The sequence below is a fragment of the Bos indicus x Bos taurus genome, chromosome 19 (genome assembly GCF_003369695.1).
Source record: "Bos indicus x Bos taurus breed Angus x Brahman F1 hybrid chromosome 19, Bos_hybrid_MaternalHap_v2.0, whole genome shotgun sequence".
NCBI lineage: Eukaryota > Metazoa > Chordata > Mammalia > Artiodactyla > Bovidae > Bos > Bos indicus x Bos taurus.
In genome coordinates, this window is record NC_040094.1 from 1048343 (window position 1) to 1064079 (window position 15737).

Sequence of the window (15737 nt, forward strand, 5' to 3'; positions counted from 1 at the left end):
AGAATAGATGTTTTACTGGAACTCTCTTGCTTTTTCCATGATCCAGTGGATGTTGGCAATTTTATCTCTGGTTCCTCTGCCTTTTGTAAAACCAGCTTGAACATCTGGAAGTTCACGGTTCATGTATTGCTGAAGCCTGGCTTGGAGAATTTTGAGCATTACTTTACTAGCATGTGAGATGAGTGAAATTGTGCGGTAGTTTGAGTATTCTTTGACATTGCCTTTCTTTGGGATTGGAAAGAAAACTGACCTTTTCAGTCCTGTGACCACTGCTGAGTTTTCCAAATGTGCTGTCATATTGAGTGCAGCACTTTCACAGCATCATCTTTTAGGATTTGAAATAGCTCAACTGGAATTCCATCACCTCCACTAGCTTTGTTCGTAGTGATGCTTTCTAAGGCCCACTTGACTTCACATTCCAGGATGTCTGGCTCTAGGTAAGTGATCACATCATCGTGATTATCTGGGTCGTGAAGACCTTTTTTGTAAAGTTCTTCTGTGTATTCTTTCCACCTCTTCTTCTGCTTCTGTTAGATCCACACCATTTCTGTCCTTTATCAAGCCTGTCTTTGCATGAAATGTTCCCTTGGTATCTCCAATTTTTTTGAAGAGATCTCTAGTCTTTCCCATTCTGTAGTTTCCCTCTATTTCTTTGCATGGATCGCTGAGGAAGGCTTTCTTATCTCTTCTTGGTTTTCTTTGGAACTCTTTACTCAGATGCTTATATCTTTCCTTTTCTCCTTTGCTTTTTGCTTCTCTTCTTTTCACAGCTATTTGTAAGGCCTCCTCAGACAGCCATTTTGCTTTTTTGCATTTCTTTTCCATGGGGATGGTCTTGATCCCTGTCTCTTGTTCAATGTCACGAACCTCATTCCATAGTTCATCAGGCACCCTATCTATCAGATCTAGGCCCTTAAATCTATTTCTCACTTCCACTGTATAATCATAAGGGATTTGATTTAGGTCATACCTGAATGGTCTAGTGCTTTTCCCTACTTTCTTCAATTTCAGTCTGAATTTGGTAATAAGGAGTTCATGATCTGAGCCACAGTCAGCTCCTGGTCTTGTTTTTGTTGACTGCATAGAGCTTCTCCATCTTTGGCCGCAAAGAACATAATCAATCTGATTTAGGTGTTGACAATCTGGTGATATCCATGTGTAGAGTATTCTCTTGTGTTGTTGGAAGAGGGTGTTTGCTATGACCAGTGCATTTTCTTGGCAAAACTCTATTAGTCTTTGTCCTGCTTCATTCCATATTCCAAGGCCAAATTTGCCTGTACTCCAGGTGTTTCTTGACTTCCTACTTGTGCATTCCAGTCCCCTGTAATGAAAAGGACATATTTTAGCGGTGTTAGTTCTAAAAATTCTTGTTGGTCTTCATAGAACCGTTCAACTTCAGTTTCTTCAGCATTACTGGTTGGGGCATAGACTTCGATTACTGTGATTTTGAATGGTTTGCCTTGGAAACGAACAGAGATCACTTTGTCATTTTTGAGATTGTACCCAAGTACTGCATTTCAGACTCTTTTGTTGACCATGATGGCTACTCCATTTCTTCTGAGGGATTCCTGTCCGCAGTAGTAGATATAATAGTCATCTGAGTTAAATTCACCCATTCCCGTCCATTTCAGTTCGCTGATTCCTAGAATGTCAACATTCACTCTTGCCATCTCGTTTGACCACTTCCAATTTGCCTTGATTCATGGACCTGACATTCCAGATTCCTATGCAATATTGCTCTTTACAGCATTGGACCTTGCTTCTATCACCAGTCACATCCACAACTAGGTATTGTTTTTGCTTTGGCTCCATCCCTTCATTCTTTCTGGAATTATTTCTCCACTGATCTCAAGTAGCGTATTGGGCACCTACTGACCTGGGGAGTTCCTCTTTCAGTAGCCTATCATTTTGCCTTTTCTACTCTTCATGGGATTCTCAAAACAAGAATACTGAAGTGGTTTGCCAATTCCTTTTCCAGTGGATCACATTCTGTCAGACCTCTCCACCATGACCACCCCCCCCCCTTCTTGGGTGGCCCCACAGGCATGGCTTAGTTTCATTGAGTTAGACAAGGCTGTGGTGCTAGTGTGATTAGATTGACTAGTTTTCTCTGAGTATGGTTTCAGTGTGTCTGCCCTCTGATGCCCTCTTGCAACACCTACCATCTTACTTGGGTTTCTCTTACCCTGGGCGTGGAGTATCTCTTCACGGCTGCTCCAGCAAAGGGCAGCAGCTTCTCCTTACCTTGGATGAGGGGTATCTCCTCACTGCTTCCCTTTTTGCTCTTCAATGTGGAATAGCTCTAGGCCCTCCTGTGCCTGCGCAGCCACTGCTCCTTGGATGTGGGTTTGGTCTTCCCGGCTGCTGCTCCTGGCCTTGGGTGTGGGGTTGGTCCTCCTGGCTGCTGCCTCTGGCCTCAAGCGTGGGGGCATGGGTAGCTCCTCCCGACCGCCCCCCCTCACCTCGGACTTGGGTAGCTCTTCTCCGCCGTTCCTGCACCATCGCAGCCTGGCACTCTCGGCCGCTGCCCCTGATCTCAGACGTGGGGTAACTCCTCTTGGCCACCACCCTTCGGGCATGGGGTCCTCCCAGCTTCTGCTCCTTACCTCGGACATGGGGTAACTCCTCTCAGCTGCGCTCAAGTGCACCGGTCGCAGCCGCCCGCGCTCAAGGTTTACTTTACCACAATAAAAATTTATTAATGAATAAAATAGAGCCAGCATATTTAAAGAAATCATGGATGAGATAATGATTTATAAAGAGCTATATTAATCTATTATCTTAAATGTTGACACTTTAAAATTCAAAATTATATTAAATTCTCTAAATTACATAAAGCACTTTTTAAAAAGTTATAATCAAGACCATTTCCAGGTTATATTATATTGCCATGTTTTGTTATGTGTTTTCTCTATTTCTCTATGCCAAAATAGACAAATCAAATATTTGTAAAACAAAATATTGGATAAATATATTGTCACTATTCTTAATTCAATAATATTTTGCAAAATGGAAAAAATGTAAGTAGCTTATTATTCCAGGAGCTTCTGGCATAAAAAGCTTGAGATCATCCTTTAAAATCTGCTTCTGAAGAAACATACTTAATTCATTCCAAATAACTTTAATTTCCCTATTCTCATAGCAGAGAAGAATTTTTGTAAATGTGTTACCTGGGTTTCTTATTTCCTCTTCTGTCATTTGTTCCAATTCCAGACTTCTCCAATTCTGTCTTTGGTCCTTGAAGATGAAATTTAGTTCAATTAAGATAAGTCAGAATTGCCACCACATCCACCCTGCTGTGACCACAGAACAAAGATCAGGGCACACTTAGTCCCTGCAGCTGGAAGTGCTTGGGCACACAGATATATCTCTCTGCCTGTACAAAGCAGGAGCATCTTCAATGCTTTTAAACACTTCACAGTTCAGATTGGAAAATTATCCAGAGTTGGCTTCAAGAATCCACAGTTAATGTGGGTGATAAGTAATCAAATTTGAAAGATTTTATTGAAAATGTATTTCAGTATCAAATTCAAAACTTCACTATTATGTTCAACTAACCCACTTAATTGAACAAACATTTGATAATACTTTTAGTCAATAATGTGATGACCCAGAGGGATGGTACAGGGAGGGAGGTGGGAGGGGGGTTCAGGATGGGGAAAACGTGTACGTCCGTGGTGTATTCATGTTGATGTATGGCAAAACTAATACAATATTGTAAAGTAATTAACCTCCAATCAAAATAAATAATTTTTCTATTGATTTTTTAAATTTATTTATTTTAATTAGAGACTAATTACTTTACAATATTGTATCGGTTTTGCCATACGTCAACATGAATCCACCATGGGTGTACACGTGCTCCCAATCCTGAACCCCCCTCCCAGCTCCCTCCTCATACCAGCCCTCTGGGTCATCCCAGTTCACCAGCCCCAAGCATCCTGTATCATGCATCAAACCTGGACTGGCAACTCATTTCATATATGATATTATACATGTTTCAATGCCATTCTCACAAATCATCCCCCCTCCCTCTCCCACAGAGTCCAAAAGACTGTTCTATACATCTGTGTCTCTTTTGCTGTCTCACATACAGGTTATCGTTATCATCTTTCTAAATTCTATATATATGTGTTAGTATACTGTATTGGTGTTTTTCTTTCTGGTTTACTTCACTCTGTATAATCAGCTCCAGGTTCAACCACCTCATTAGAATTTATTCAAATGCATTCTTTTTAATGACTGAGTAATACTCCATTGTGTATATGTACCACAGCTTTCTTATCCATTCATCTGCTGATGGACATCTATGTTGCTTCCATGTCCTGGCTATTATAAAGAGTGCTGTGATGACCATTGGGGTATACGTGTCTCTTTCAATTCTGGTTTCCTCAGTGTGTATGCCCAGCAATGGGATTTCTGGGTCTTAGGGCATTTCTATTTCCAGTTTTTTAAATTAAAAAAAAAATAATAATGTGAAGAGCTGGATAATTAAAGAAATGGGCTTGATTTTGGATTTTTCTAAATCATTTGCATGACTATTTCAATATGGTTCATATCTACTAACGTAATGGCTTATATTTTACATCTTGACAGTAACATTAATACCCAAGGAGAAGTCTTCACCCAGATAAAGGAAGATATGAGTGGGCATTTAACACTTCACTGAGCTGTTAAAATACTTAGTCCCCAAGCTGCTGGTTCAAGATAAAATTCACCTAGGAATCATGCTCCAGAGAATTGAGAGATCCTTCCAGTGTGTGGTATATTTTCAGAGGCTTCCCCTGGCTAATCACCTTAGGAGAGTCATTCTAGTAACAAATAGTAACTAATTAATAGCAAATATATACATTTATGCAAACAACCATTTATTTTCTACTAATCAGTATATATTTGCAATTCTCAAATGCAGGATGGCACTAGAGTGAAGTTAAAAAGATTGTCTTGTGTATAGCAGACATATGTAATGAGATTATTGCTAATTTCATTTAATTTAGATAACATTTGCATACAATATTCAGATTTAGAACAAATCTATAAATTAGTTTCCATTTAACTTAGATAACATCTGTATACAAAATTCAAACTCAGAACTTTTGTCTAAAGGAATCTTTCTTAAAAAGAAATAGAGAAACATGTACTTAGGACTTTTAATTTGAAAGTGACTATTATAAAGTAACATAAAAAAGAAAACATAGAAACTCAATCTAGATGTGATTAATATAGCTGTGGCAGGTTCTTATAAGTTTAAATATAATTAATATATGCAGCACAACTGAGGTACTGGGAATATACAAACGTCAAATTAACTCTAAATAAAAGATATAAACATCAACTTTCAAGATGATTACCTCTGGAGCTTATGGTTCAAACTGAGGACAGTGGAGGAATCCTGAAATGGATATAGAGAAGAGGAAGGTGAAAATCACAGGGAAAATAGAGTGCAGACATAATTAAATGTGAAAGAGTCACTCACACTAATTTTAAATCACTAAAGCAAAAGATCTGTGATGTGGCAAATCAGTGTACAGAGAAAGAACTTGAAAATATGTAGCATATAAGATGATATTTTCAAAAGGCATCATTTCTAGGGGTGATAAGGATAAATAGACATAGAAGGTGCTCTTTGGAGACTTGGTGCTAAAGTAATAAAAGGAAGTGTGCTTAATCATTCAGTCATGTCCGACTCTTTGTGACCCATTTGGACTGTAGCCCGCCAGATACCTCTATCCATGAGAATTCTCCAGGCAAGAATACTGGAATGGGTCGCCATCCCCTTCTCCAGGGATCTGCCCAACCCAGGGCAGAACTTACGGAAATAAATAATGACAAAAACTAAAGATACATCACTTTTCCAACAAGCTTGACTCTACGTCAGAGATTGGAGGGCTTCCATTGTTAACTATTTTGCATGTGCTGCCTTGAGTATTTGCATCTCCACACACATATAGCTAAATATCACTCTTTGTGGGTCATAAGGGCATTAGATAAAGAATCATTAAATGTTTCTCTGGACCAGCTTGGGATCTTATTATGTGCTGAGTCTCACCCCAAATTGGTGTTTTTCAACTTACCTAATAAATGGATGAAATCCAGCAACTCTAAATATTACCTACAATACATCTAAGTTTAAAGAACACCTGAGCCTAGGTACATAAAATATATTTTAGCATCTGGTTATTTTCTTACCAGTAAGTAACAAAATATAAAGACCTTATCCATCATTTAGAAAAGCTATTTTATATGATCCAGAATACAGTGAACTAATTATGACTCAGAGCTGGAGACATAGTATATGCATAGGTATAATTCTCTATGATTTTTCCTGTGGAATGCAAAGAGCTACTCATGCTTTTTTTCTTATGTGAATGATGTAAAAGAATTTGCTTGATCATGTCAATGAAGCAGAATTTATATGTTCCAATAAAAGTAAGACACTGGAAATGTAAATGCCATAGTGACTCAAAATCTGTGATAATCTGTGATAATTCCCTATAAGCTACATTTATACTCAAACTAGAAAATTAAATATAAATAGAGTGATACTATGTGTCACCTGAAGAAGCAAGAATGTTTGTTTTGTAATAAGCATTTCAATACAAACCACCAGAAGAGTTAGAAAGATATAAAATACATGTGTTTAAAAGCATTAGAGAACTAGCAAGGGGTCCATTTATTGTGGGGCCATTACTTTGAAAAGAAGCCAGAGTTAAACCCTGAATTTAAGGTCCTCTTTAGCCCACTAAAGATATGGGCTTATTTTAAAAACCACACAAGAAAGCCTGACAAGGGTGAGTTGAAGTTCATACAAATGCCTTTTTCTTGGGACAGTAAATGGAATTCAAGGTGTGTCAGTAAGAATAGGACTTTGAAAACATCCTTTTTTTTTTTTTTTTTAAGTCTTTTGTTCTGTTGCCATAGAACAAAAATAGATCCAGGAGACAGATCCAAAAGCTCCTACTGTGATTTATGTCAAAGTGTGTCCTGCCTGTGATTTCCTCTAGGAATTTTGCAGTGTTTAGTCTTACATTGGAGAAGGCGATGGCACCCCACTCCAGTACTCTTGCCTGGAAAATCCCATGGATGGGGGAGCCTGGTAGGTTGCAGTCCATGAGGTCGTGAAAAGTCAGACACGACTGAGTGACTTCCTTTCACTTTTCGCTTTCATGCACTGGAGAAGGAAATGGCAATCTACTCCAGTGTTCTTGCCTGGAGAATCCCAGGGACGGGAGAGCCTGGTGGGCTGCCATCTATGGGATCACACAGAGTCAGACACAACTGAAGTGACTTAGCAGTAGCAGCAGCAGTCTTACATCTAGATCTTTAATCCATTTGGGGGCTATTTTCTGTATGGTGTAAGAGAATGTTGTTGAAGAGACTCTCTTTTCTCCATTGTATTGGAGAATGCCTCTTTAGAGACAGCCATGCAAAATTATGGAGGAAATACTTCCACTAGACCACTGAGTTAGGGAATGTGACATTTGTGAGAAGTAACATGAGTTGGAGTATTGTAGTCAGAGAAGCTCTGATTTATAAACAGTTATGTAACAATGAAAGATGACCTAACATTCTCTGCTTGCAGAAAGGAAGAATGCAGGTATCTCCCACTTTACTAAAGTTCACATTAGTCAATCCCTTTTATGAAGACCTACATTAGAACTTATTTTCACTATAAGGAAAGAAATAAGAAGGGATTTTTGTTTTTAAAAATATCTGTTACAATACTAATGTTGGACTTTTGTAAAACTGCAGAGGCATAAATTTGTCATTCAAAATGAAGAAAAAACTTGTAGTGCAGAAATACATGGCAACAAGTCAAAGAAAACTACAACACATTGACACCACCTTCTTGAACGACAAAGTGAATCATTAAGAATGCAGAAAATTTCTCATCTATAGACCTAAACATACCACAGAAAATCCTGTCTCTTTTGCAAGAAACTAAGACTGATCTTTAAAGACATTGGTTGGATATTTGTAGCTGAAATTTTATAAAGGAGACACATTGTAGTGTAATAGTTCCTGACACACTTGAAGGGGAAGCACGTGGGTTGCTGTTCAGTGGCTAAATTGTGTCCAACTTGGTGACTCCATGGACTGCAGTATGACATGTTTCCCTGTCCTTCACTATCTCCCACAGTTTGCTCAAACTCTTGTTCATTGAGTTAGTGATGCCATCCAACCATCTCATCCTCTGCCATCCTCTTCTCCTCCTGCCCTCAGGCTTTCCCAGCAGCAAGGTGTTTTCCAGGGAGCTTCAGTTTCAGCATCAGACCTTTCAATGAATATTCAGTGTTGATTTCTTTTAGGATTGACAGGCTTGACCTCTTTGTAGTCCAAGGCAATTTCAAGAGTCTTTTCTCCAGCACTACAGTTCAAAAACATCAATTCTTCAGTGCACAGTTTCATAGAGCCCTTCTTCTAAGCAAACATGAGAGAGTGGGCCCTGGTGTACTTTCCACTTTTTATTAGGACATCAATTGTATATGATTAGATCCTCACTTTTGTGATCTCAAGATGTACCAACTGTTCTAATCCCCATTGTTCAATGCTCTCCAGCCTGTGTATCAAGTATATGAGTAAAGAAACTTGTTTAGATGACTTCAGCCTCTGCCAGTTTCTAACTAAAACCTCATGAAAGATGCTGAGACTGAAGTAGCAGATTGATCTGGTCAAATTCCAGACCCACTGAAAACATCTGAAACAATAAAGTGTTACTGCTTTAACCCACTCAATTTAGGAGTGATGTTTTATATGATAATGATATCTGAAATGCTGCAGTATTTTAAGCACTATAGTACTGGCTCATGGATATTAATTGAACAACATGGACAGCTAAGAGATAGAATAATGTGTATGTATATATGTATGAAGTTAGTGGTGTTGCAAGGTAGTCAGGAAAATAATTCGTATTCAATAAATGTACTGGCAAGATTTATTTATCCTTATGCTAAGAAAGAAAAGTATATATCCATCGCACACCATATCTGAAATGTATATACTATGTGACTTTAAAGACATAAATATGAAAAAAAAAAAAAAACTTTAACATATTTAAGGAAAAAAAAATTCTTTTTTTTGTATTAAGAACAAGTAAGGACTTGAGAAGTACATGCAAAGATTTTTATCTTGAGTCCAGCTTTCTTATCTGTTTCTTCCTCACTCTGTTTGAGCATGGTCAAATCCATGTGTCAGTTCCCTCAAATATGGTCATTTTTGAAGTGGTTAATTCACTCTATTAGATTCCTTTTGAATTAAAAGGTCTAGTGCACTTCTTATTTCTTTCACTGAGGAATAAATGAAATTATATAACTGGCATTAGTTCAATATGTGTCAATAATTGGAGGTATTAACATCGCTAAGTACACTAAGTAAATGCAGTTACAAATTGATAAAAGGATAAAGGCAGATTGAATACCTTAGTATTAAGTTGTGGGTTGAATTCTAAGAACAGTATAATGAACCTTAAGGAACTTTAAAGAATGATCGTTGTGAGACCTCCCTAGTGGTCCAGTGATTAAGAATTCACCTTCTAATGCAAGGAATGTGGGTTTGATCCCACATGATACAGGGCAACTAAGCCTGAAAGTACTGAGCCTGCACAATGGAGCCTGTGTGCTATGTCTCTTCAGCCGTGTCCATCTTTTTGTGATTCTATGGACTGTAGCCCACCAGGCTCCCCTGTCCGTGTATTCTCTAGGCAAGAATACTGGAATATGTTGCCATTTCCTTCTCCAGAGGATCTTTCTGATCTAGGGATCAACCCAAGTTTTATGTCTTCTGCATTGGCAGGCATGAGCCTAGGTGCCCCAATTAAAGAAACTCATGGGGCTGCAACAAGGGAAGCCCACACACTGCAATGAAGAGGCCACACACCACAAATGAAGGCCCAGCTCAGCCAAAAGAAAAATAAAAATAATGATGTTTGTTATACAGAATCTTATCCCCCAAACTATCAAAGAATCAAAGAGCTACAGAGAATTGGGAAGAAATCCATTATGAGATTTAAAAATCTGTACCCAGATATACAAAGACCGGAATTAAATGTGATATGAATGATGTAAAATTATGTTTTAATTATCAGATGGCAGTTGATCTAGATGCACAGAATACAGTTGAAACTTTGATATTTTCAGCCCAAAACTTGTATTGAATGAACAAAAATTCACCATATACTACTGTTATAATATACAGTTGACAAAGTTCATTTCTCATGGCTTTATCCCTTCAATGAATATGGTCTGTGAAATTTTCAGTAATTTTATTGTTAGATTAACCTATTTAACAAGCTGAATTTTTATTTTTTATTCTTTTTAAATTTTATTTTATTTTTAAACTTTACATAATTGTATTAGTTTTGCCAAATATCAAAATGAATCCGCCTTAGGTATACATGTGTTCCCCAACCTGAACCTTACTCCCTCCTCCCTCCCCATACCATCCCTCTGGGTAGTCCCAGTGCACTAGCCCCAAGTATCCAGTATCGTGCATCAAACCTGGAAGGGCAACTCGTTTCTTACATGATATTTTAATGTTTCAGTGTCATTCTCCCAAATCTTCCCACCTCTCCCTCTCCCACAGAGTCCATAAGACTGTTCTACACATCAGTGTCTCTTTTGCTGTCTCGTACACAGGGTTATTGTTACCATCTTTCTAAATTCCATATATATGCGTTAGTATACTGTATTGGTGTTTTTCCTTCTGGCTTACTTCACTCTGTATAATAGGCTCCAGTTTCATCCACCTCATTAGAACTGATTCAAATGTGTTCTTTTTAATGGCTGAGTAATACTCCATTGTGTATATGTACCATAGCTTCCTTATCCATTCATCTGCTGATGGACATCTAGGTTGCTTCCATGTCCTGGCTATTATAAACAGTGCTGCGATGAACATTGGGGTACACGTGTCTATTTCCCTTCTGGTTTCCTCAGTGTGTATGTCCAGCAGTAGGATTGCTGGATCATAACGTAGTTTTATTTCCAGTTTTTTAAGGAATCTCCACACTGTTCTCCATAGTGGCTGTACTAGTTTGCATTCCCACCAACAGTGTAAGAGGGTTCCCTTTTCTCCACACCCTCTCCAGCATTTATTATTTGTAGACTTTTGGATCGCAGCCATTCTGACTGGCGTGAAATGGTACCTCATAGTGGTTTTGATTTGCATTTCTCTGATAATGAGTGATGTTGAGCATCTTTTCATGTGTTTGTTAGCCATCTGTATGTCTTCTTTGGAGAAATGTCTATTTAGTTCTTTGGCCCATTTTTTGATTGGGTCATTTATTTTTCTGGAGTTGAGCTGGAGGAGTTGCTTGTATATTTTTGAGATTAGTTGTTTGTCCATTGCTTCGTTTGCTATTATTTTCTCCCATTCTGAAGGCTGTCTTTTCACCTTGCTAATAGTTTCCTTTGTTGTGCAGAAGCTTTTAAGGTTAATTAGGTCCCATTTGTTTATTTTTGCTTTTATTTCCAATATTCTGGGAGGTGGGTCATAGAGGATCCTGCTGTGATGTATGTCAGAGAGTGTTTTGCCTATGTTCTACTCTAGGAGTTTTATAGTTTCTGGTCTTACGTTTAGATCTGTAATCCATTTTTAGTTTATTTTTGTGTATGGTATTAGAAAGTGTTCTAGTTTCATTCTTTTACAAGTGGTTGACCAGATTTCCTAGCACCACTTGTTAAAGAGATTGTCTTTAATCCATTGTATATTCCTGCCTCCTTTGTCAAAGATAAGGTGTCCATATGTGCGTGGATTTATCTCTGGGCTTTCTATTTTGTTCCATTGATCTATATTTCTGTCACCTTTTTTCTCAAGCGCACATGGAACCTTCTCCAGGATAGATCACATCCTGGGCCATAAAGCTAGCCTTGGTAAATTCAAAAAAATAGAAATCATTCCAAGCATCTTTTCTGACCACAATGCAGTAAGATTAGATCTCAATTACAGGAGAAAAACTATTAAAAATTCAAACATATGGAGGCTGAACAACACACTGCTGAATAACCAACAAATCACAGAAGAAATCAAAAAAGAAATCAAAATTTGCATAGAAACGAATGAAAATGAAAACACAACAACCCAAAACCTGTGGGACATGGTAAAAGCAGTCCCAAGGGGAAAGTTCATAGCAATACAGGCACACCTCAAGAAACAAGAAAAAAAGTCAAATAAATAACCTAACTCTACACCTAAAGCAACTAGAAAAGGAAGAAATGAAGAACCCCAGGGTTAGTAGAAGGAAAGAAATCTTAAAAATTAGAGCAGAAATAAATGCAAAAGAAACAAAAGAGACCATAGCAAAAATCAACAAAACCAAAAGCTGGTTCTTTGAAAGGATAAATAAAATTGACAAACCATTAGCCAGACTCATCAAGAAACAAAGGGAGAAAAATCAAATCAATAAAATTAGAAACGAAAATGGAGAGATCACAACAGACAACACAGAAATACAAAGGATCATAAGAGACTACTATCAACAAGTATATGCCAATAAAATGGACAACGTGGAAGAAATGGACAAATTCTTAGAAAAGTACAACTTTCCAAAACTCGACCAGGAAGAAATAGAAAACCTTAACAGACCCATCACAAGCAGGGAAATTGAAACTGTAATCAAAAATCTTCCAGCAAACAAAAGCCCAGCTCCAGATGGCTTCACAGCTGGATTCTACCAAAAATTTAGAGAAGAGCTAACACCTATCCTGCTCAAACTTCCAAATAAGTGCAGAGGAAGGTAAACTTCCAAACTCATTCTATGAGGCCACCATCACCCTAATACCAAAACCTGACAAAGATCCCACAAAAAAAAAAAAAAAAAAGAAAACTACAGGCCAATATCACTGATGAACATAGATGCAAAAATCCTTAACAAAATTCTAGCAATCAGAATCCAACAACACATTAAAAAGATCATACACCATGACCAAGTGGGCTTTTATCCCAGGGATGCAAGGATTCTTCAATATCCGCAAACCAATCAGTGTAATACACCACATTAACAAATTGAAAAATAAAAGCCATATGATTATCTCAATAGATGCAGAGAAAGCCTTTGACAAAATTCAACATCCATTTATGATAAAAACTCTCCAGAAAGCAGGAATAGAAGGAACATACCTCAACATAATAAAAGCTATATATGACAAACCCACAGCAAACATTATCCTCAATGGTGAAAAATTGAAAGCATTTCAGGGGTGGAGGGAGGTTCCGCCAGAGCCCAGCCCCCCAGGCCAGTAGACAGTGCCCGCGGGCCTCCCAGGATGCTTCACACAGACTCTGGTGAACTGATGCCGCTGGCCCCCAGCCTCGCTCTCCTCCAGCCCTGTCCTGGCCCAGCGGGGGCAGGCCGAGTCGCAGTAAATTATTTCATGGTCTTGGAAAAAAAAAAAAGTTGTTCCTCTTGTTCCTCTAAAGTCAGGAACAAGACAAGGGTGCCCACTTTCACCATTACTATTCAACATAGTTTTGGAAGTTTTGGCCACAGCAATCAGAGCAGAAAAAGAAATAAAAGGAATCCAAATTGGAAAAGAAGAAGTAAAACTCTCACTATTTGCAGATGACATGATCCTCTACATAGAAAACCCTAAAGATTCCACCAGAAAATTACTAGAACTAATCAATGATTATAGTAAAGTTGCAGGATATAAAATCAACATGCAGAAATCCCTTGCATTCCTATACACTAATAATGAGAAAACAGAAAGAGAAATTAAGGAAACAATTTCATTCACCATTGCAACGGAAATAATAAAATACTTAGGAATATATCTACCTAAAGAAACTAAAGACCTATATATAGAAAACTATAAAACACTGGTGAAAGAAATCAAAGAGGACACTAATAGATGGAGAAATATACCATGTTCATGGATTGGAAGAATCAGTATAGTGAAAATGAGTATACTACCCAAAGCAATCTATAGATTCAGTGCAATCCCTATCAAGCTACCAACAGTATTCTCCACAGAGCTAGAACAAATAATTTCACAATTTGTATGGAAATACAAAAAACCTCGAATAGCCAAAGCGATCTTGAGAAAGAAGAATGGAACTGGAGGAATCAACCTACCTGACTTCAGGCTCTACTACAAACCCACAGTTATCAAGACAGTATGCTACTGGCACAAGCTGAATTTTTAATTTGAAATTTCACACTCTCTAATAGTGAATACATTCTACTAGGTCATATTTCTTTGTACTAGGATGGTACAGTAACCCACAAATAAGAATGTGAAATAGACACAAAAAATGTTGTCATTAAAGAATCTTAATATAGTATGATTATGCATATAAGAGATTAAACATATGTGATTCTCTTGGTCTCTCAGGACTGTAAAATATTCCATTTACATAACGTTTTATTTATATAGCTGTTTCAGAATAAACAGGCTAAATAAAACAAAGGAAATAATCTTCTAAATATAACCACTGAAGGTGAAACTATTCCTTTATTATGTAAAAGAATAACCTTCACATCCTATATGATGGATAACCCCCTCTTCCAACTAAAGTCACATTTTTAATCCAGAGCTTCCTCATGGCATTTTTCATTTCTCAGGGTGTAGATTAATGGGTTCACCATGGGCGTTATGAATATTGAAACAAACATTATGGATTTATCAATGGGAAAGTTGGCATTAGTCCTTGCATACAGAAAGATACAAGGAACAAAGAATAGAACAACAACAGTTATATGAGATGCACAGGTATAGAAGGCTTTGTGATTCCCTTCCAAACCATGAGTCTTCAGGGAGTGTACTATGACCCCATAGGACACTAAGAGGATGAAGAAGACAACAGTGTGAATTGCCCCTTCATTAACTATCATAGAGAGTCCAATGAGGTGGGTATCAGAGCAAGCAAGTTTCAGTAAAGGGTACATGTCACACATGAAGTTGTCAATGATATTGGGGCCACAGAAAGGGAGCTGATAAATAAAGAGCAACTGAACCACTGAGTGAAGAAAGCCTTTAGTCCAGGCCACCAGCAGCATGAGGACACATACCTTCTGATTCATGATGATCAAATAATGAAGAGGTTTGCAGATGGCTACATATTGGTCATAGGCCATCACCACCAGAAGAATGACTTCAGTACCAGCAGTTAAATGATCTATAAAGACTTGAGTCATACAAGATTGGAAAGAAATAATATTTTTATCATGAGGCAAGTCGGTGATAATTTTGGGAGCAATGGTGGTAGAATAGACAGCATCTATAAATGATAAAGAAGCCAGAAAAAAGTACATGGGGGAATCCAGTGATCGGCTGGCTGTGATGGTCATCATGATAAGCAGATTGCCCATTATCGTCACAATGTAGATGAGTAAGAATGAAACAAATAGAACTTTTTGCATCTCAGGGTTTTGTGTGAGCCCCAGGAGGGCAAACTCAGTCACATTTTTCCTATTTCCATTGTGTTCTGAAGCTGTTGATCAGGTGTCAGAGACTGCAAACCAAAGGGCCAGTAATGAATCTGAGATCACAAGCTTTGTGTCAAATATGTGATGCCTTACTGGACAATTTTCTCCACAGTATCTCACACAGAGTAAATCTTTAGAACATGACACTTTGTAATGTCCTTCCACAGTACTCCATTAATTTTATCAAATTCCTTGCTTCAACTACAGTGATGAAGCTTCAGTGTTCTAGTCGAGGAGTATATATGAGTGGGTGTATCTATGAGTTTATGTACCGAATGAGGAAAAAGATGCTTTCTCTAGAATATCTCCTATC

The 15737-nt window shown here is 37.9% G+C and overlaps 1 protein-coding gene across 1 annotated transcript; it reads right to left on the reverse strand.

Annotated features, from left to right (window-relative positions):
• Positions 1-14521: 14521 nt before the first annotated feature.
• On the reverse strand, positions 14522-15358 carry LOC113877076 (olfactory receptor 4A15-like). The gene has a single exon (XM_027516819.1). The coding sequence runs from the start codon at positions 15356-15358 to the stop codon at positions 14522-14524; it is 837 nt and encodes a 278-aa protein (XP_027372620.1).
• Between the last annotated feature and the right edge of the window lie 379 nt (positions 15359-15737).

Excerpts from the sequence above, each read along its gene's own strand:
- LOC113877076 (XM_027516819.1), bottom strand. The coding sequence starts at position 15,358 with ATGCAAAAAGTTCTATTTGTTTCATTCTTACTCATCTACATTGTGACG.